The sequence below is a fragment of the Musa acuminata genome, chromosome BXJ3-5, assembly GCF_036884655.1.
Source record: "Musa acuminata AAA Group cultivar baxijiao chromosome BXJ3-5, Cavendish_Baxijiao_AAA, whole genome shotgun sequence".
Taxonomy (NCBI): Eukaryota; Viridiplantae; Streptophyta; class Magnoliopsida; order Zingiberales; family Musaceae; genus Musa; species Musa acuminata.
In genome coordinates, this window is record NC_088353.1 from 7,891,915 (window position 1) to 7,912,806 (window position 20,892).

The 20,892-nt window shown below is 41.1% G+C and overlaps 2 protein-coding genes across 3 annotated transcripts; both read left to right on the forward strand.

Annotated features, from left to right (window-relative positions):
- Window positions 1-240: 240 nt before the first annotated feature.
- Window positions 241-6,347, forward strand: LOC135583700 (lipid droplet phospholipase 1-like). Of its 2 annotated transcripts, none has more exons than XM_065150912.1 (10): window positions 241-533; window positions 2,232-2,299; window positions 2,983-3,053; window positions 3,207-3,449; window positions 4,473-4,636; window positions 4,746-4,801; window positions 4,911-4,963; window positions 5,091-5,211; window positions 5,988-6,085; window positions 6,166-6,347. In XM_065150912.1, the coding sequence occupies exons 1-10, from the start codon at window positions 418-420 to the stop codon at window positions 6,235-6,237; spliced, it is 1,062 nt and encodes a 353-aa protein (XP_065006984.1). In that variant the 5' UTR covers window positions 241-417; the 3' UTR covers window positions 6,238-6,347. The 2 variants fall into 2 exon arrangements, with proteins under 2 accessions (XP_065006984.1, XP_065006985.1); XM_065150913.1 differs by lacking the exon at window positions 241-533 and adding an exon at window positions 2,508-2,622 and having other exon boundaries at window positions 2,226-2,299.
- Window positions 6,348-13,213: 6,866 nt separating this feature from the next.
- Window positions 13,214-20,838, forward strand: LOC103985026 (cell division cycle protein 48 homolog). The gene is made up of 9 exons (XM_009402639.3): window positions 13,214-13,366; window positions 13,486-13,648; window positions 13,941-14,169; window positions 17,325-18,091; window positions 18,182-18,403; window positions 18,767-18,838; window positions 18,919-19,200; window positions 19,283-19,642; window positions 20,300-20,838. The coding sequence occupies exons 1-9, from the start codon at window positions 13,332-13,334 to the stop codon at window positions 20,597-20,599; spliced, it is 2,430 nt and encodes an 809-aa protein (XP_009400914.2). The 5' UTR covers window positions 13,214-13,331; the 3' UTR covers window positions 20,600-20,838.
- The last annotated feature ends 54 nt before the right edge of the window (window positions 20,839-20,892 follow it).

Here is a 20,892-nt window from a genome sequence, read left to right on the forward strand (position 1 = left end):
ACCATTTTGATTCTTGAATTATTATGTCAACCAAGCTTTATATCGAAACGTGCCTATTTTTGGATGGTGAATACGAGAGACTCCTGCTGATCCGACGGTTCTCATAATACGTGGCAGAAGAAAAGGCCCAATATTTAGGGGAAATAGCCTTCGCGCGGCTCCCCGACTTATCTGCTGACCCTCGTGTCTACCCACCTTCCCCTCGCTACAAATATCAATTAATCTCGTCCGTTCTTTCTTCCCCTTTTCCTGCAGCTTCTTTTAGCCTTCTTCTCTCTCTCTCTCTCTCTCCTCTTCTGCTGCTCGTCTCCCTAATCTCTCTCTCTCTCTCTCTCTCTCTCTCCTCGGGGGCGCGTCATTTTCTTGCGGTTGCTGGCTGGTCAGTGAGGCCCTTGTGAGAGGGAGGAGCTGCGATCGATGGGAGACTCGGCAAGAGTCTGCTCCGAGCCCGTCGATGGCGGAACCGACATCTACAGCTGCCCGTCCTCCTCCGCTGATCATCTCGTGGTGATGGTCCACGGAATCCTTGGAAGGTATTGGACTTCTTTTCTTGATGTGACTTGTCTGAAACCCCTGGGTTGAGTTTCTGAGGAGAAATTGGGTGCGAGGGGATCGGTCTGGGTAATGGCGTGCGCACTGGGTCAATCGGGTGTGTCATGTTATCCTTGACGGTGGTTCTGCTCAATACCTACGGAATTGAGTTCCTTGACGTCTATTTTATGCTCTTTGAAGAGTCTCAGTTGAAAGGCCAATGCTCGAACATTGCCGGAGACGGAAGGCACTCCTTTTCTTAAGAAAAAGAGAGACCACTTAGCCCTTTCATTTGATATGGGCGAAAGCATTGCTGGCATATTCTGACTTTTTGCTCTGCGTTTTTTCAATTTTGATGTTCTATCAGATATCTTAGATTTTATGATGCTTTTTTTCTTAAGGTTTTTCCAAAAAAAATCACTACTATAAGTTTAGGTTAGTAATCGTGTATTTTGTCGTCTCCTCAAGGTGTAGAGAGCCTGTAGCCAGCGTAAGGCAAGGAGTGGGTTGCAATCACACTAGATTATCAAGATGTGAACGAACTATTCTTACCAATTTACCAAACAGTGCTGGAGCTTTGTTGATTTCTGAACTTCATTAGCTTCTTTTTTCTTTCTGTTCTTCGCGGCTGCTGAAGTGCAGTGTCTGGAGTCACTGGTTTCCCTTTTTTGTTTCCTTGTGTTAAGCATCTTCAAGTCTTCTGACATTACTTGAAATCCTTCTTTTAGCTTTGATCCTACCTATCAACAGCTGTTATCAACTTGTCATGAGTGTTTATTACTTATTAAAAAAAGAGCCTTTCATCACTTTCTGATTAAAATTGATTTGGTTGATGATTGATTATCCCAATTCGAGTGTCATAAATTGGATAGAACTGAAGTAGAAAAGAAATCTGCAGGAAGACTTGATTGTCTGTCTTGTGATATCAATATCCATTGAGAATTAAAAGAGAAAACAGGATTATAGAAGCAAAACCTAATTAAAAAAATATGGACTTTTGAATTCGCACATGGAATAGGTTTTAGACAGTATCATGACATTTATAGTTGATGATCCTGTTAAGATCCTAACTTTTAGATGCCTAGGCTCTATACAACCACCAAGTTAGAGAAGCTCTATGTCTCTCTTCTTGGAGATCCATGGAGAAGATCCCCTAGATAAGGAAGATAGTCATGCAGCTTCCCTTTCTAATGGTTTCATGTTTAATTTGATGATGGTGTCATATATAGTTGATTGGTAAGACTGGAGTAACTAGTTATTGCAAGCAACGACGTGTTGAATTGTATTTTTCTAAACTCTTAAAATAGACCAGTTAGAGATTGATAGGGGAATGACCTCAAGATGTTGCCGTCTTCCTAACTCTGTGAATATCAGAGTTCTTGTTTCTTCTGTGAAATATAAGCTCTATATTAAGGATATTCTTTCATCTTCTTGCTGTAAATTATATGCTGTTATGATGCAAAAGAAAAACATTGTCTTAATGACTGATTCAGGTATTCTTTTTCTCTATAGTTGGAAAAGAAAGCTAATTATATACAGGATTCCCCGAGTATTCTTCTCTGCTATAATGCTGTGGAAAAAGATGTTACTTCCAACTGTGTCCTACATGATTAATTTGACTCTTCACTTATGTGTGCTATTATATATTTGACCAAATCAGACATTTTCATCATTGTTATTCAATTTATCTTATTTTGCAGTGTCGCTGATTGGGAATTTGGAGCAAACCAGTTTGTTAGAATGCTTCCAGATAAAGTCATAATTCATTGTAAGTGAATCTAATTCATAATCAGTGTGTGTATCATTCACATGGCATTATACTATTTTGTCTTTTTTTTTTCACTTGGAATTGCAAGAATGCTTAAAAATGGTGATGATGAATAGGTATGTGTTCAGTTACCTCCGAAAGCAATTTTCCTGTTATTTGCTATCATTAAGTATGTTAGTTTCTTTTCATATCTCTGAATGTTTTGTAGAAACATATCTAGCATACTTCTCCATGGTAGTTAAAGTCTGATAAGGAAAAGCAGCAGAATCAACCAGGAGACAGAGTATCTGTATATACTTCGCTTGCTATATGTTTCTATTCAAGTATGGACTCCCTTACTACATAGTTATTATGTCAATGGAATTTGGTTTTTTGAACAGTGAGAATCTGATTTGTAGTCAGAATGGTCAATTGACATATATGATTATGGATGATTAGTTCTATGAAATAGACTCTGTTGTTTTGTGTAAAAGAGTTCAAGATCGGTCATGGTTGATTAGTTAGCCTTTTATAAAATCTGCACTAAATATTTTAGAATTGGCATTATACTGTCTTTGTCATAAATTTTAGTATTTGTATATGTATCAAATTACTTGCTATTTATACAAGATTTAGTTCATGGTGCGATTGAGTTCCTCCCTATTTTCTAACATCCAAGCCACTTATCCAATGTTTTCTTCCAGGCAGTGAAAGAAACATGCACAGGTTATCACTAGATGGTGTTGATGTTATGGGTGAGCGATTAGCAGAAGAGGTAAGTTTGCCACTCAGACAACATCACCATAACTGTGGCAACCATTTCAATTTAATAATTTCTGAATTTCCTAAATTGTTCCATAATTCTTAGCAATAAACACAAAATTTTTCATGCCTTTATTTTTGGTCTTAAGAAAACCTTCTTGAGCAGGTTGCTGAAGTAGTCAAAAGCAGGCCAGAACTTCAAAAGATTTCTTTTGTTGCACACTCGGTCGGAGGATTGGTTGCAAGATATGCAATTGGGAGACTATACAGTCCCACTAGGAGGAAAACTATTGAGGACCCTCTACTTGATATCCATAATGATTCTCCTAGTGGAACCATATGTGGCCTGGAAGCAATCAATTTCATAACTGTTGCTACACCTCATCTTGGTTCCAGGGGAAATAAGCAGGTATTCCTCATCATGTGGCCTATATGGGTCTTCACTTTATATGCTTGGGATTAAAAGAAATTAGTTTGAGCATCAAGTTCTAATTTGACTTTTAACTATCTTATCTACTGATTAATGTAAAAACATGCTACTCAAATCACCAAATAAACTGTCTTGGATCAAAGAATAACATGTTCACTGTTTGCATTTGTCTGTGTTTTCTTCATGTACAAAATCAACATATTATATTTGTGATGGTGGATAACAATAATGATTCATGTTCTATGATATTTGGGTGGTGGGAGCCTGTGTCAACATGCTGGCCAGTACCATGCAGCTGTTCCGTTAATGTGATGGCATGCATTTGATTAGAACATCCCTGTACCTGTGCCATGCAGATTGTCATGGCATCAGTAGGAGTTTGTATGGTTGAATCTTTTTTTGTGCTGCAAGATTATCTTTCCATGAGGTATTATTGGGTTTAATTCATGGTTTTTGACTTTGTAAGTTTACCTGCACAATGGATCTCTCATTTTCAATGAATTGAACTTTGTACTAGGCTCCAAAATCTGCTTCTGTTATTCTATGAACATGTAGCATCCAACATTGTGTAGCATTCACACGGAATAGGCATGCACCGTTTAACAATTCCAGGTTGCTTCATGTACATATTGCACAACTATTATCTTTCCTCCTTGAAATGTTCTTTGAACTGACTATTTACATGTCTCATACTGCTAAATATTTGCTCATTGACAGCTGGTAATATTTATTGTGCTGCAACTTCCAAAGCATGAATCGTTATGCTTACTGATTTTTTGTTTTTCTTCAGTAAAAAAATTTCCTCTGAACTGTTGCATTCGCATGACAATTCTGTAAGCTTTGCTTATGATAATTGTGAAACACTTTGTTGTAGGTTCGCAAGATTTACTGATTCTTAGATTGACTAGTAATGTTGCCATAAATTGGACCAATGGAAGAAGAAGATCCATGCAGGGAACCAAGTTAACTGGGACATTACAGATTGTTGTTGTTGTTTGGCAGGTTCCTTTTCTTTTTGGTGTTACTGCTATTGAGAAAGTTGCTTCACATGTTATTCATTGGATATTTGGAAGAACAGGCAGACATCTTTTTCTGACTGATGATGATGAAGGAAAGCCTCCATTGTTGCAGCAGATGGTGGATGATTATGATGACCTTTGCTTCATGTACTTTCCATCTTTGCTTGTCTTTGTTGCTTTAGCTAAATTCAAAGTTGCGAGGTGTACATTTGATCCTCTGCGTTGCGTGATGTGTGTGTTAAAATCATTAATATAGGTCTGGTCTGCAAGCATTTAAACGTCGAGTGGCGTATGCCAATGTTGGCTATGACCGTATCCTTTGTGTGAAACATTTTGGTGCATATTCTCTATGTTTTTTGTTCACTGTTCACGACTTACATTAGCAACAAAGTAATTGTTTCCTTTACAAGATGAATTCAAGATATAGTTGGATGGAGGACGTCATCTATCAGACGGAACTCAGAGTTGCCTAAAGTAAGATATGTCTTATATTTATTTTGTGAGATTCATATTGTTCCAGTTTTGCATATTCTTCCCTAATGACTATGGTCCTACTGTGTTTTGTTTTGTATTAACTTAATCGTGACCTTTTCTTTTGTAGTGGGAGGGTTCCTTGAGTGAGAACTATCCACATATTGTATATGAAGAACAATCCAAAGGAAGCATCACTGACGAGTGTGCTGATCTCTCACTTATGGATGGTGACTCTGACATGTTGGAAGGTAAGCAACATCATTGTTACTTCGTATTCAAGGTGTTTGATATTTATTATGAGCAACATTCTCATTCCATGTTGTTCCAGAAAGTGTTGGTAGGATTTGTATTTTCTGTGTACCTATTTTTTCATGCCTGCTCTTATGAAAGAACAATTACATCCTTGCTGTAACAGGTCATCCGTGTGTAAGATATATGGTTTTCAATAGCAATCTCTGTTTCTTTAAAGTTTAAGAATAACTTATCAAAAAACAAAGTGCACTAAATGATTTATGGATCAGACACTATATTTGCATGCCATGTATGTCACGATAAACACATTTTTTTCTATCAGAGCTTTCTTAAGATGAAACCCATGAACTTTTTTTTATATAGATAGTCTTACTGATATTTCTCTTTAATGTTGTATGAATGAATGAATTCTGACAAAAAATTTCGATCTGGCCTCAAAATTCTTGTGTGGTTGGGGCAGGCCACTTCTCTGCCCACCACATGTACTTGTCGAATTCAAATAGCAGCATGGAATGGAATCTTGTTAGTAACAAAATCGGTCAATACGTGGCTGTCACTTTCTGATTTATTAAGTTGGACAACAATCTACAAATTTCTTTATAATCTTGTTGGCTGACAACTGCTTAACCTATCAGATACGTGTCATATTCATGCATGCTTAAAATAAGTTTTTGTCTATAACATCAGGGCCATAATAACCACTAATATCTGGTTGACATTTTAAGAAACTGCATGTGGTTAACGATGGATGGATGGATTCTCATATTTGCAGAGAAGCTAGTGAGAGGCCTCACACGCGTGTCATGGGAAAGAGTGGATGTCAGCTTCCACGGCAGCAGACTTCGGTATGCTGCTCACAGTGTCATTCAGGTCAGCACTGCCTTCCAAGCCATGCGTATCATATATCCACCAACCCTACTTACAATGTACCAACAATTGTTGTCTGACAGGCCAAGTTTTCCTTCATGCACTCGGATGGCGAAGACGTCATACGACACATCATTGATCACTTTCTTCTTTGAATGCGAATGCTTGCTTGTATTCATATGTTGTTGAATGTTGCATCAGGAAGGAACATGATGTTGTAATCCTAGCTTGATTAACAATAAAATATCGATTATTTTTTTATTTATAGTTTTTTGTCTTCAAATTCTTGGCTTTCACAGGCTGTAACGACATATTGTCACGGATTTAGCTGGAATTGTCTAAGACATGAGGCACCCTTGCGGCCAAGGCGCGAACTCAACTTGCGTTGCCTAAGTTGCGCTTTGCCCTTGCGATATTGCTCCGCAAAGATCAGCCCACTTGTAATCTCTCGCAGGTCTCGAAGGACCTGTAAAAGAGAAAGTTGATTAGTTCGAAAGAACGAGCAACGGACAAGTCCCGACGTCTCGCGAAAAGAGGGGAAGCTTTACAAGCAATTCAGCGAGCACCTTGCGTGCACAAGAGAAAAGAGGGAGAGGGGGAAAACAAGGGCTTTAGAAGGTTGAACGAAAAGCTGCAAGCCCACAAACAACTGTTCACCGAGTCCCGAGCATGACAACAAGTTCTCGTCAAGGCAACGTGTGAACTTGCGAATAAGTGTTCAACGCCCGGTACTATACCGAAGCCCCATCCAGCCCTGTGCCACCCGGGGGGTTCCAAGGGGCTGAGATGGCTGATGTTTTGGTGAGTGGAGGCAGATTCCGTAAATCAGCCCGCGGCACACGAAAACGAAACTGTTTTGGGGCTGTTTTGCTCGGTTCGGTGAGCGGTCGCTTTATAACGTTGCAGCTTGTTCGAACTTACACTTTTACAAGCAAAATGACTCAAAACCAAGGCAAAACAGGCTGCCAAGTAGTTGTACATGTAGATGAGAGCGACGAACGGTTCGTTGAACGGAGTTGTTGTGGGTGCGCGATGACCGTTCGTGACATTCTCCCCCACTTAAACTGTCGACGCTTGTTGGTAGTTGTTGATGATTTCTTCTTCATGTCGTAGGGCGTCTTCAGGCTCCCAACTAGCTTCAGTTCGGGGAAGCTTTCGCCACTTCACCAAGTACTCTGTTTGCTCAGCCCCGTTGGGTAGCTTTATCTTGCGGTCCGCCAGAATGGTTTCAACTCGCTTCTCGTAGGAGGCTGTGATAGGAGGTAACCGAGTTGGAACACTTCGGGAAGCATCTTGCGGATCCGAGTGGTAGGCTTTTAGGTTGTTGGCGTGAAGAACGTTGTGAATTTTGAACCACGCCGGCAGTTGCAACTTGAAAGAGACGTTGCCTACCCTGCTGATAATTGGGAAGGGCCTCTCATACTTACGCATCAATCCTTTGTGGACTTTGTTCCTAAAGAATTAGAGTGATGTTGGTTGGAGCTTTACCAACACCAAATCGCCAACTTTAAACTCTTGTTGTCGCCTTCCCAAGTCTGCCCACTTCTTCATCCTTTTTGCCGCCTTCTCCAAGTAAGCCCACGCAATATCTGCATTTCGATGCCACTCCTTTGCGAAATGGTAGGCTGACGGACTACTCCCAGTATATCCAATTGTCATGGTGTGCGGAGTCAACGGTTGTTGTCCTGTGATGATCTCGAAGGGGCTCTTGTTGGATGCAGAGCTCCACTGCAAGTTGTAGGAGAATTGGGCAATGTCCAATAGCTTCACCCAATCTCTTTGGTTGACACTCACATAGTGCTGAAGATATTGCTCCAAGAGCGAGTTTATCCTTTCAGTCTAGCCATCCGTCTGGGGGTGGAGGCTTGTAGAGACGTATAACTTTGACCCCAACAATTTGAATAGCTCGGTCCAGAATCGTCCCAGGAACCGAGCATCTCGATCACTAATGATATTGTGCGGGACTCCCTAATACTTCACCACATCCTTCATCATCAGCTTGGCCGCCTCTTCTGCTGAACAGTGTAGGGGAGCAGTAATGAAAGTTGCATACTTTGAAAACCGATTGACCACCACGAGTATCGATCCGAGTCTCCCTACAAGTGGTAAGCTCGATATGAAGTCCAAGGAAATGCTCTCCCACGGCCTTTCTAGTACGGGCAACGGCTCCAAAAGTCCCATCGGCTTCCGCTGCTCCACCTTGTCTTGTTGGCAAGTAAGGCATGTTCGAACATATTCCTCCACATCAGTCCCCATCTTCGGCTAGTAGAAGGCCCTCTCCATGAGAGCCAACGTTCTATGAATACTTGGGTGTCCGACCCAAAGGGAATCGTGATACTCTTTTAAGAGTTCACGCCTCAAATTATCCACTCGGGGAACATAAACCCTATTCCCTTTTGTGTAAATGAGTCCCTCCTGGACCCAAAATCGTCGTGCCTTATCTTCTTTGATGAGCTGCATCAAGATAACTGCATGGGGGTCACTATACAGTCCATCCCTGATCCTGGAAAGGAAGTTGGAGTGCAATTGACTTGCTTGGCCTCTACCCTCCAATTGTGTGGCATTCACACGCTCCACTTTCCGACTCAATGCATTGGCCATGACATTTTCCTTCCCAGGCTTATACTCCATTGCCATATCAAATTCAGCCAGAAAGTCCTGTCATTGCGCCTATTTTGGGGAGAGCTTCTTTTGAGTTTGGAAATAGCTCAGGGCGATGTTGTTCATCCTCAGCACAAATCACGACTCGAGGAGGTAGTGTCGCCAAACTCATAGACAGTGGATCACTGCTGTCATCTCTTTCTCATGTACTGGATACCGCCGCTCGGTCTCGTTGAGTTTGCGGCTCTCATAAGCCACTGGATGACCCTCCTACATGAGTACTCCCCCAATAGTGAAGTTTGAAGCGTTTGTATGGACTTCAAAGGACTCTCCATAGTCTGGCAATTTGAGCACCGGTTCTTCCAAAACAGCAGCCTTCAGATCTTGGAATGTTATTTCACATTTGTCAAACCACTTCCAAGGCTGCTCCTTCTTCAGCAACTCCGTCAGTGGAGTTGCACGCTTCGAATATCACGCTATGAAGCGTCGATAGTAGTTGACGAAACCAAGGAAGGATCTCAACTCTAGCACCTTCTTTGGAGTTCGCCATTCCGCAACCGCTTGCACCTTCGACTTATCCATCCGAATAGAGCCATCACCGATTCGATGTCCCAAGAATAAGATCTCGGTTTGAGCAAAGTAGCATTTCTCCCTTTTCACGAACAAAGTGTTCTCCCTGAGAACCTTGAAAATTGTCCGAAGGTGTTTGACGTGCTCCTCGAGCGTTTGACTGTAGACGACGATATCGTCCAAGTAGACGACTACGAACTTATCCAAATACTCCTTGAATAGCTGGTTCATGAGAGTGCAGAACATGGCTGGAGCGTTGGTTAAGCCGAAGGGCATCACCAAGAACTCAAACACTCCATACCTGGTCACACAAGTAGTCTTCGCTTAGTCGCATTCAGCAATGCGCACCAGCCAATACCTCGACCGAAGGTCGAGTTTTGAGAAATACTTGGCTTTGCCCAATTGGTCGAACAAGTCCGCAATGAGCAGGATGTGATACTTGTTCTTCATTGTCACTTTGTTAAGGGCTCGGTAATCGACGCATAGTCGGAGGCTCCCATCTTGTTTCTTTTGGAAGAGAACTGGAACCCCGAAAGGTGCTTTAGAGCTGCAGATGAGACCACCACTTAGCAGTTCGCCTAACTGCTTTCGGAGTTCTACCAACTCTAGCGGGGGCATGCGGTAGGGTGATCTCGCTGGAGGCTTCACTCCTGGCTCCAGCTCGATGTTGTGATCCACGCCCCTGCGTGGTGGAAGAGTCTTCGGCAACTCGGGTGGCATAACGTCATTGAACTCTTTCAGGACGTTCGCCACCACAACAGGTTCTTAAATGGCCTTCTCGTCAAGTGGCTCTAGCTTCATCACAGCCACGAAGGTTAATTCACCTTTTCGCACCCCTTTCTTTAGTTGCAATGCCGATACATGTTGCGGTTCCTTGGTTCCTCTCCGAGAGATAGGAACCACGCAGGGGTCGTCGCCTTCCATCATACACAAGGAGTTTAGGAACGACATAGGCACCAACTTCGCCGCGTGCATAAACTTCATTCCAATAATTACTTGGAAGTCGTCCAGTGGCACCGCCATCATGTTGGTGTTCTCGCTCCATGTTCCGATCTTGATGGGAACTCCCTTTGCTAATCCGGAGATTCACCTGTCCTCTGAGTTCACCGCCTTCATTCGACTTGGGCTCTTCTCCAAGATCAACCCAAGTCGCTTTGCTTCTCGATCGGCTATAAAGTTGTGGGTAGCGCCCGAGTCCACCATTGCACGAGTTGTTTGGCCATTGAGCTTGATGTTAACATACATTAGCTCGCCACTTCCTTCTTTTTGTTGCCTTGTCTTCGGGTTCTCCCCCACTTGACCCCGTATGGCGTTCAACAAACGCATGGCTCCCATCCGGGGTCCTTGCGACTCCTCATCGTCGCTGCTGGCTTCAGAACTACTCGTACTAAGAGCGACAGTCTTGCCCTTGTCTGATTTGGGAGGGTGGATGGATGTTGTTAATGCATTGAGTGCCTGTTTTTGTGGGTACTCCCTCACTATGTGTGGCCCTCCACACAAGAAGCATCCGCCAGGTCTCGGGGCCTTGCCTTTTGGGCTTGGCCCTTTGTGGGAACTCTTCTTCTTTTATTCGCCTCCGAGTTCTTTCCCTCGAGAATGTTTTAAAGGTCGATTGCCTGAAGATTGTTTCCTTCTCCCTGGGTCTTCGGAGGAAACAAAGTCAGTGAGCCTTTCTGCAACAGCAATTGCCCCGACCACATCGGTGACATTCCTTCGATTTAGTTCCTGTTGAGCCCATGGCTTTAAACCATCAAGGAAGCTGAACAACTTGTCCTTCTCGGACATGTTCTATATGTCTAGCATTAATGCAGAAAATTGTTTCACATAGTCTCGAATGGTGGTACTCTGGCGGAGCTGTCTCAACTTCCTTCTTGCGACGAACTCTGTGTTCTCCGGTAGGAACTGAGTTCTCAACTCTCGCTTCAAGTCCTCCCATGTGTCAACCCAACATCGACCTTGTTGGATCTCCTCCCAACGGGTTCACCACCAAAGTTTCGCATCTCCGTTCAGATACATTATTGCTATAGAAACTTTGGTATCTTCAGAATCGGGCCTCGTAGCTCGAAAGTATTGTTCCATGTCGAACAAAAAATCCTCGAGCTCTTTGGCATCTCTGGCCCCTCCATAACCATGAGGCTCGAGTGCTCTCAAGTTTTGTGATGGTGCAACGTAGGTGTTGCTTCCTCTCGCATTTAGTGCTCTTGTGAGCATAGCCACCTTTGAAGTGAGTTCCGCCACAACATCCTGTAAGTGTTGCACGGAGTCTTTGGTGTCATTAGATAGTCGGTCGACTAGGGCATCGACCTTATCGATCCTTGACTCTGCTTCCTCTTGCGAGCTCTCTACCCCAACAAGCCTTTGTTGGCCATGGTAGAGTTCCTCCATGCTCGCTTCAAGAACATCCAAATGGGTTTCCGCTGTTGTGAGTTTCTCCTTGTGACTCTTTTTCCCAATTGGTGCTCCAGATTGCGCCTCCTCTGCTTGCAGAGAGTAGCCAACTTCTCGCTCATCATGTTCACTGCCGTGCTCCTCTTGAGCGGCTCCAACAACCTGAGAGCGAGTGTGCACATGCAGCCCACTTGCGACTGCTTGGGGCAAGGGTCTAGCTTGCCCCATCTTGCTTGATTCGCCATGATGCTTTGCTATGGCGAAGTTGCGAAGTTCCTTCACTGCTCGCTCGAAGTGCTTGCCCACTCTGATACCACAATGTCACGGCCTTAGTTGGAATTGCCTAAGGCGTGAGGCACCCTTGCGGCTAAGATACGAACTCAGCTTACGTTGCCTAAGTCGCGCTTCACCCTTGCGATATTGCTCCATAAAGATTAGCCCACTTGTAACCTCTCGCAAGTCCCGAAGGACCTGTAAAAAAGAAAGTTGATTAGTTTGAAAGAACGAGCGACGGACAAATCCCGACGTCTCGCGAAAAGAGGGGAAGCTTTACAAGCAATTCAGCGAGCACCTTGCGTGCACAAGAGAAAAGAGGGAGAGAGGGAAAACAAGGGCTTCAGAAGGTTGAACGAATAATTGCAAGCTCATAAATAGCTGCTCATCGAGTCCCGGGCGCGACAACAAGTTCCCGTCAAGGCAACGTGCGAACTTGCGAATGAGTGTTCAACGCCCGATACTATACCGAAGCCCCATCCAACCCTGTGCCACCCGGGGGGTTCCAAGGGGCTGAGATGGCTGACGTTTTGGTGAGTGGAGGCAGATTCCAGAAATCAGCCCGTGGCACACGAAAACGGAGCTGTTTTGGGTTGTTTTGGGACTATTTTGCTCGGTTCGATGAGCGATCGCTTTGTAACGCTGCAGTTTGTTCGAACTTACATTATTACAAGCAAAATGACTCAAAACCAAGGTAAAACAGGTTGCCAAGTAGCTGTACATGTATATGAGAGCGACGAACGGTTTATTGAATGGAGTTGTTATGGGTGCGCGATGACCGTTCGTGACAACATGTCAACAAAAGATGATTAGGGACTCCTTAATATATATTTTTTACTGCATATTTATTAGTTTAACCAATGATGTCTCTTTCATTTGTGATGATTGTGAAAGCTTATCGAATTGGTTTATGACACACGTATGAATTTAACTTGGGCTTTCAATATGTCAAGCATACGTAGATAGATATAACTGCACTCACCTACCTACAGGCCTTCGCTGACCTACCTACCTCTCCTCCGTATCCCGACCCGCCTGGGCCACCTCTCCCACCGGCCCAATCAACGGCCCTGATTTGCTCGTTCCAACGATGACACAGCGGTCATCGTCGATGTCAACATCTATCGGCCCACTTTCTCGGAACGCGGCCCATCTGAAATAGTCCGCATACTAATTTCCAGTGAGATGACAGATCCACCGCAGATGCGTACCACGGACGGTCGATTTACACGACCGCATAATAAGTATCGTGAGCGTCGGAAAGGACTAGCTCATTCCTTAGCGAGCACGGATTCGGTGCTCGACTATCTTCGGGCGCTATAAATAATCCCTCTCTGCCTTCGTCTTTGCCCCGTTTCTTTGGATATTGCGTCTGCCCTTTGCTTTCCGCGCTCGGTCGTTTGTGGATCTCGATCTGATGGCGAACAAGGGCGATGCCTCCTCTTCCGATCCGTGAGACTTCTTTTTGTTTCCGCTGGTTTCTGTGTGCTTCTTGCCTTCCTTCTCGAATGTTCTTGGTCTCGATTCTTAGGGTTTTGATTTGGATCATGTGGGTCTGGAAATTTTTGCAGTAAGGGTAAGAAAGATTATAGCACGGCGATCCTCGAGAAGAAGAAGGCCCCTAACCGTTTGATCGTGGATGAGGCGGTTAATGATGATAATTCGGTGGTCTCGATGAATCCCGAGACGATGGAGAAACTACAGCTCTTTCGAGGCGATACTATACTCTTGAAGGTACCGATTTCTTATTTGCTCTCTTTGATCGATATATAGTTTCTACATAAGCTATTCAACTTAAAGGTTTGTGGCCAATTCTGAACTTAGGGCTTCTGTCAAGGGTCGTCTCTCTATCTAATCAATTAGTTATTTAATCGTCTCGTTATAGCTCAATCTGGCTTAATATACGGTTTCATTTGGTCTATTTTACATCTGGTTTTGACAATTGGTGCGTTAAACTGAAGTTTCTGTCTCTAAATTGTGTGATTTGTGATTGCTATCCTAAATGTTTAACATCTTTCATCTATAGGGAAAGAAAAGGAGGGACACTATTTGTATTGCTCTAGCCGATGATACTTGTGATGAACCAAAGATCAGGATGAACAAGGTTGTTAGATCTAACCTCAGAGTGAGGCTTGGGGATGTTGTTTCAGTCCATCAATGCCAAGACGTCAAGTATGGGAAGAGGGTTCACATCTTGCCTATCGATGACACAATCGAAGGAGTCACGGGGAATCTGTTTGATGCTTATTTGAAGCGTGAGTTTTCTGTTTTAATCATTTGATAACTTTTGCTGACTGCTTTTCATAATTAGATTGCTCGTATGATTATTCATGGCATGGTCTTTATTGTCATGTAAACAAAGCTCAGTACCATCTTCCGTTTTTAAACCTGTAATTCAATGCCTCCCTGTTGTAGTGTATGACTTAAAAGATCAAGATATTAATCATATTTTGATGATGTTTTTTCTTGAAAGCCATGTCTCATTTCCTTTATCTTTAATGTAGTTTTTCTTACACTGTTGCTGTTTGTTTACTGGGCTACGTTTTGTTTGTCAATTTGGCTTAGTGAGACAGCATGGTTTGAAATAATATGGCATTGCAGGAATGATTTCATAGTCAACTATTAGGTTTTTTATCTGACTCGTATTAATCTTCTGCTGAAGGAAAAATGTTTTATCTTGTGCAAACTCCAATGAGCTTTTTATGAAAAAACTAGTTTTCTATCTGTTAGATGAGTCTATATTTTTCTTGTATGTCATTTTGATTGTATCTTGTGTTTTTTTTCCTTTTATTGGTAAAGTTGCAGCTCATGTATTCATGTAGTCAATTGTTGCAGCTCATGTACTTATCGACCTTGTTGTATTGGTATGGTTCCTTAGTGTTGTACAAGTGTAAAAGGCAAGATCTTAGTATACCAATAAAATATGTAGCATACCACATGTTTTATAATGGACTGTTGCATATTGCCCAGTACCAGATATATTCTAAGCCATGATGCTTAGTCTAAAACCTTTGGCTTCTAAATCTTATCCTTATAAAACTTTAACCTATCCGGTTTTGACTTGTCAACTAAAATGCCAATGGCGAATAACATACAAGCTAACAGACTTATTGGAAGTTCATCCCAATGTTCCCATTAAGTTCATTTATTATGATAAAAAAAGGAGATAGAGTTCAAAAGATATTTTTTATGCAATCATGTGGTGTGATAAGAATCATGTTAAGACACTATTGTTATCTAAAATTGAGAACAACTCCATCATACATGTCACTGATCATGTCAATTTAAATTGATCATGTTTTTCTAAAATCACTGCAGTATATGTTTTCGAACCTTATTTTTCCAACTCAACTAAATTTACTTGAGAAATAGCTTTTATTGCTGATTTTGTAGTATAGAAGCAAGATTTCCAAGAACACTCTAGACTTAATAATAAATCATTAACCCTCTTTCTCATTTTGGTTTCACTAGTTCAATTTTTTGATAACTTGATAAATTATGTTGATCTTTTGTATTTGTATAGTTTACCCTTTGATTTCCAGTCATTTTCTTATTTTTTAAACATTTTAAAATAAGCTAACTAAACAAACTACCTTGGGATTTCTGAAATGCTTCCAGACCTGAGGAATTCCACATGTGACTTCCTTGACAAAAAATATTTATCAGTTGAAAATCTTATTCCTTTCTATACAGAGCATTCATTATCTTCTAGACACAAAGATAGTACACTTTCAGCTGCACTTGATAACTCATCGTTGCTTCTAATTCTCAATGTTCAGATACTTGGTGGTAATTTTGATTGGTATTACTACCACGAACATGTCCTAATCAGTGTAAATCAGAACTGTTTTGTGTTTTATTTGATTCAAGGATTTTGTTTGGTATTAATCTGGTTTATGCTCATAGAATTTCATTGGATTTCTTGGTGTGCCTCTTGTGTCTTCATGTATGCGTCCCTGTTCCTTCCCTCATGTCTGCTTTATATTATCCGAAGCTGGGTGGTTCTGCTATCTGGGAGCTGATTAAAACATGTTTTAATTTTGTTAATATGGAAATGGAATTGGGCCAAGAGTTTCCTAGGAAAGACGTGGTCAGTGCAGCAATAGGTTGCTTGGTTGCCCATAACATAACATATTGCCCATGCTTCCCTTCATTTGCTTTGGTGTGGTTGCTTAAAGCACATCCCTTCTTCCATTGACTTAGTCAACAAAGTGACTTACAGCTAAGTTTTCTCCTTATCTTGGTTGTGAAATGTTTTCTTTTTCAGATTAGATCACAATAATTGACAGTAAGTAGTTAATGAGCATTTTGAATTTATTCCTTAGGAAAGAAGTAATTTCACAAATATTATAAAAAATTTAGAAAAGGTTTAGAGCTTATTTATGAGTGATGATTTCAGGTTAGACTGATGCTTGATACAGTTGGCATCGAACAATATATCTAAAAGGTTGCATCAGTTATACATCTTAATGAAAATAGAAACACACACGCAAGAAGTATATACATTTGATGCTTTTGGTTAGTACTTGAGAAAATTGGACAATTGGATAAGTGTTTGAGGTACATCAAATACATGTATATGATAATATCCAACATGTACTGAATATGTCCTGTGGTAAGCCTAGTCTGGGGGGATAAGGAGAATAAATCAAATATTTTTTTGTGATCGAGTCTTATTGACCTTTTTGAATCTACCCTTTGGCTCTTTTTATTGGAATATTCATTTCCATTATCAGGAAGTGTGTCCTTATATTCATTTTTTAATTTCCAGTCAGTACTTATATAACTGACTGGGGTCTTTGTGGCCAGTCAGTTATATCTTGCATAAATTTACAGGATTATTTTACTCTGTCATGTATAAATAATTCCATCGATGGTTGAATGTTCTATTGAAACAATTGGATCATGTGTAATAATCTGATTTGATGTTCTTCTGGATTAAGTTACTTTTGTATCTATTGTTGTTTTCAAAATGGGATGATATTTCAAGCTTGCCAATTGTATGCAAATAGGAGTCTTCTGTACAATATCATTGTTGATGCATTTCTCAAAGCAATTTCTGGATGGTTATCAGTTGACTTTCGTTCTTGCATGATTTCCATATTTAAGTGTTTTATGTAATTCATGGCCTTTGTATTTTGCACGGTAAATATCTTGTATATTTAATTGGATGACTATTGGTTCTGTATGTAATAGATGTTTGTGATATTATGCGTTTGCTGGTACATGTTAAGTTTTATATGATTTGTCGGTTCTGTTTGGATATAATTAATCCAACCATGTCAATGTTCATTTTGTGCTGACCTGTCAAAACAAGTGTTTTGCTGTGAAGTTTGCTAGGTCCCCATGTGGTTTATAACTTATTTTCTGATTTGTGGTTTCTGTAACTAAAGTGTTGACTTCTTTGCAGCATATTTTCTGGAGGCATATCGTCCTGTGAGAAAAGGGGATCTTTTCCTTGTCAGGGGAGGTATGAGGAGTGTTGAATTTAAGGTTATAGAAACTGATCCTGCAGAGTATTGTGTTGTTGCTCCTGACACAGAGATTTTCTGTGAGGGGGAGCCTATAAAAAGGGAGGATGAGGATAGACTTGATGAGGTGGGCTATGATGATGTTGGAGGAGTTAGAAAACAGATGGCTCAGATAAGAGAGCTAGTGGAACTACCTCTTAGACACCCTCAATTGTTTAAGTCAATTGGTGTCAAGCCACCAAAAGGTATTTTGTTGTATGGGCCACCTGGTTCTGGGAAGACACTGATAGCTAGAGCAGTCGCAAATGAGACAGGAGCCTTTTTCTTCTGCATTAATGGCCCAGAAATTATGTCAAAACTAGCTGGTGAAAGCGAGAGCAATCTGAGGAAGGCTTTTGAAGAGGCAGAGAAGAATGCACCATCAATTATATTTATTGATGAGATTGATTCTATTGCTCCTAAGAGAGAAAAAACTCATGGGGAAGTTGAGAGGCGTATAGTGTCTCAACTTCTGACGCTGATGGATGGGCTGAAATCTCGTTCTCATGTAATTGTTATTGGGGCTACAAACAGGCCAAACAGTATTGATCCAGCTCTTAGAAGATTTGGTAGGTTTGACAGGGAAATTGACATTGGTGTCCCAGATGAAGTTGGGCGTTTGGAAGTTCTTCGGATCCATACAAAGAACATGAAGCTGGCTGAAGATGTAAATGACTGTTGCCCATCATTTCTTTAGCCATTGTTCTAAATGTTTTATATTGATTGGTAATAAATGACACTGATTCATGTCATGCAGGTTGATTTAGAAAGGATTGCTAAGGACACTCATGGATATGTAGGCGCTGACCTTGCTGCTCTATGCACTGAAGCGGCCCTCCAGTGTATACGTGAAAAGATGGACATAATTGATTTAGAGGATGAATCAATTGATGCGGAGATTCTCAACTCTATGGCTGTCACAAATGAACATTTTAAGACTGCTCTTGGATCAAGCAATCCATCTGCACTCCGTGAAACTGTAAGGCTGTGCAATGATCTTCTCAAGTCTCAAAACCGTTATGGTTCTCTTTCCTTCGCTTTACAAATATGTCAGCCTTGTTTGTTAATTTTTTTAAGCATTTGGTTGTTAGAAATGTTTAGAATAAGATATCTTAAAGTTGGAAAATATTAATCAAGGGTAGGAATTTTTAACTCAAGAACTTCTATACACCAAAACATCTGAACTTATAACTCATAATTTGCCATTAAAAAAATGTGAATTGGCTGTGCATCTAAAACCTGAAATGTTTCATTTCATCTTCCAAGTGTTTCATACTTAGTGATGGGTTTTGTATTTGTTCTTGAGATATATTTAACTTGTAAAATGATGGTTTTTTGTCAGGTCGTTGAAGTGCCAAATGTCTCCTGGGAAGATATTGGTGGATTGGACAACGTCAAGAGAGAACTGCAAGAGGTAGTTTGGTGATAGATGTAGTATGTTACTTCCACAAAATGTTTGATGTGGTTGGCTAATTTTTTTTCTCTTTCTCTTAGACTGTGCAATATCCAGTTGAGCATCCTGAGAAGTTTGAGAAGTTTGGGATGTCCCCCTCAAAGGGAGTATTGTTTTATGGGCCACCTGGTTGTGGAAAGACCTTATTAGCTAAGGCCATTGCTAATGAATGTCAAGCAAACTTCATTAGTGTTAAGGGCCCTGAACTACTAACTATGTGGTTCGGTGAGAGTGAAGCAAACGTACGGGAGATCTTTGATAAGGCTCGTCAATCTGCACCATGTGTTCTCTTTTTTGATGAGCTTGACTCCATTGCAACCCAGGTTAGTTACAATTTCTGTCAAATGCATGCCATTTCTTTACTGTATGTCCTATGCTGATCATGGTTTTCCACTCCCAATGCAGAGAGGTAGCAGTGTTGGTGATGCAGGAGGTGCTGCTGACAGGGTTCTCAATCAGTTACTTACAGAGATGGATGGCATGAATGCCAAGAAAACTGTGTTTATTATTGGGGCAACCAATAGGCCTGACATTATTGATCCTGCTTTACTTAGGCCAGGCCGTCTGGACCAATTGATTTATATTCCTTTACCAGATGAGGCCTCTCGTTTTCAAATTTTTAAAGCTTGCCTGAGAAAATCTCCAGTATCAAAAGATGTTGACCTGAGGGCTCTTGCCAAGTACACTCAAGGATTTAGTGGGGCTGATATTACAGAAATTTGCCAGCGTGCATGCAAGTATGCCATTAGAGAGAACATTGAAAAGGTATGTCTTTGTTTCATTATTTCTCTTCTTTTCTGTTAATACAGTAGGATGCTTTTTTTTGTCATTATAGTTAATTTCTGATATTGTGTACTAATGAGGTTAGCTGCAACAATAGTTTGTTTGTTTCAGTATGATCTTGGAAAATATGAATATGCAGCCTGAATGTATTGGCATCTTTGACAAAATAGTGGGCTTCTACTTTGTAGTATTCAGTTCACCAAGTCATCCATTTTAGAAATCGAGTTCACTAAGTCACATATGTGAGAAATAGTAACATTTCCATCTTATTTCTTCTTTTGTGCTGAGAAATATATACATGATTCTCGTAGTCAAAATGCAAATTCGGTATGTCCTTACACAAGGAGATTAAGAATTACAATAGATCTTGCATGCCCTCTTGTTAGTATCAGTATTTTGGAGATTCAGTACTTGTTATAACTTGTTCGTTGCTTGTTCGCGTAATTCTGTAATGGTTGTCAGTATATTGCTTTTACCCCATCTTAAAAAGACTTAGAATTGATTGCATTTCGAGCACTTTTGGTGACTTGTCTTACAATCATTTTGCAGATAATATAAGTAATTGCCAATGGTACAATTTTTCTACTAGAATTTGGTCAAACAAGCAAACTTAAGTTAATCTTGGTTCACATCATGCAGGATATTGAAAGAGAGAAGAGGAAGAGTGAGAATCCTGAAGCAATGGAAGAAGATGAGACTGATGAAGTAGCAGAGATCAAAGCTGCTCACTTTGAAGAATCGATGAAGTTTGCTCGTAGGAGTGTCAGTGATGCAGATATTCGGAAGTACCAAGCTTTTGCACAGACTTTGCAGCAGTCAAGGGGGTTCGGCAGCGAGTTCCGCTTTTCAGAGCGATCTGAGTCCGCTGCTGGAGGTGCAGGAGCAGATCCTTTTGCAACATCAGCTGGTGCTGCCGACGATGATGATTTATACAGTTAATTTATGACAAATCTTTTGTCGCTCTTTGTAAAACATGGACTCTGGTACAAGTAGGGCGATCATCCTGTTTTAGTTTATTCGATCCCACGTGGGACTCATCAAAATGGCCTTAGGATATTTATCATCATCCTGAAGAATACCAGGACCAGGGCATGGTTGGTCGTGGGCCACATCCCCCAGCCATGGTTGCAATTGATTTTCTTAATATCCAAGTAAAACTTTTTGAAAGTATTATTATATTGCTTTAGGGTTTATAACTTGTGAAAGTTGTGTGCGCCATTCTGTTATCTACA

Coding starts and splice junctions, on each gene's coding strand:
- LOC135583700 (XM_065150912.1), top strand. CDS start 418: ATGGGAGACTCGGCAAGAGTCTGCTCCGAGCCCGTCGATGGCGGAACC. Junction 2,300..2,982: donor AGATAAAGTCATAATTCATT/GTAAGTGAATCT, acceptor GTTTTCTTCCAG/GCAGTGAAAGAAACATGCAC. Junction 4,802..4,910: donor TGCCAATGTTGGCTATGACC/GTATCCTTTGTG, acceptor GATGAATTCAAG/ATATAGTTGGATGGAGGACG.
- LOC103985026 (XM_009402639.3), top strand. CDS start 13,332: ATGGCGAACAAGGGCGATGCCTCCTCTTCCGATCC. Junction 18,404..18,766: donor CATCTGCACTCCGTGAAACT/GTAAGGCTGTGC, acceptor GTTTTTTGTCAG/GTCGTTGAAGTGCCAAATGT. Junction 18,839..18,918: donor TCAAGAGAGAACTGCAAGAG/GTAGTTTGGTGA, acceptor TCTTTCTCTTAG/ACTGTGCAATATCCAGTTGA.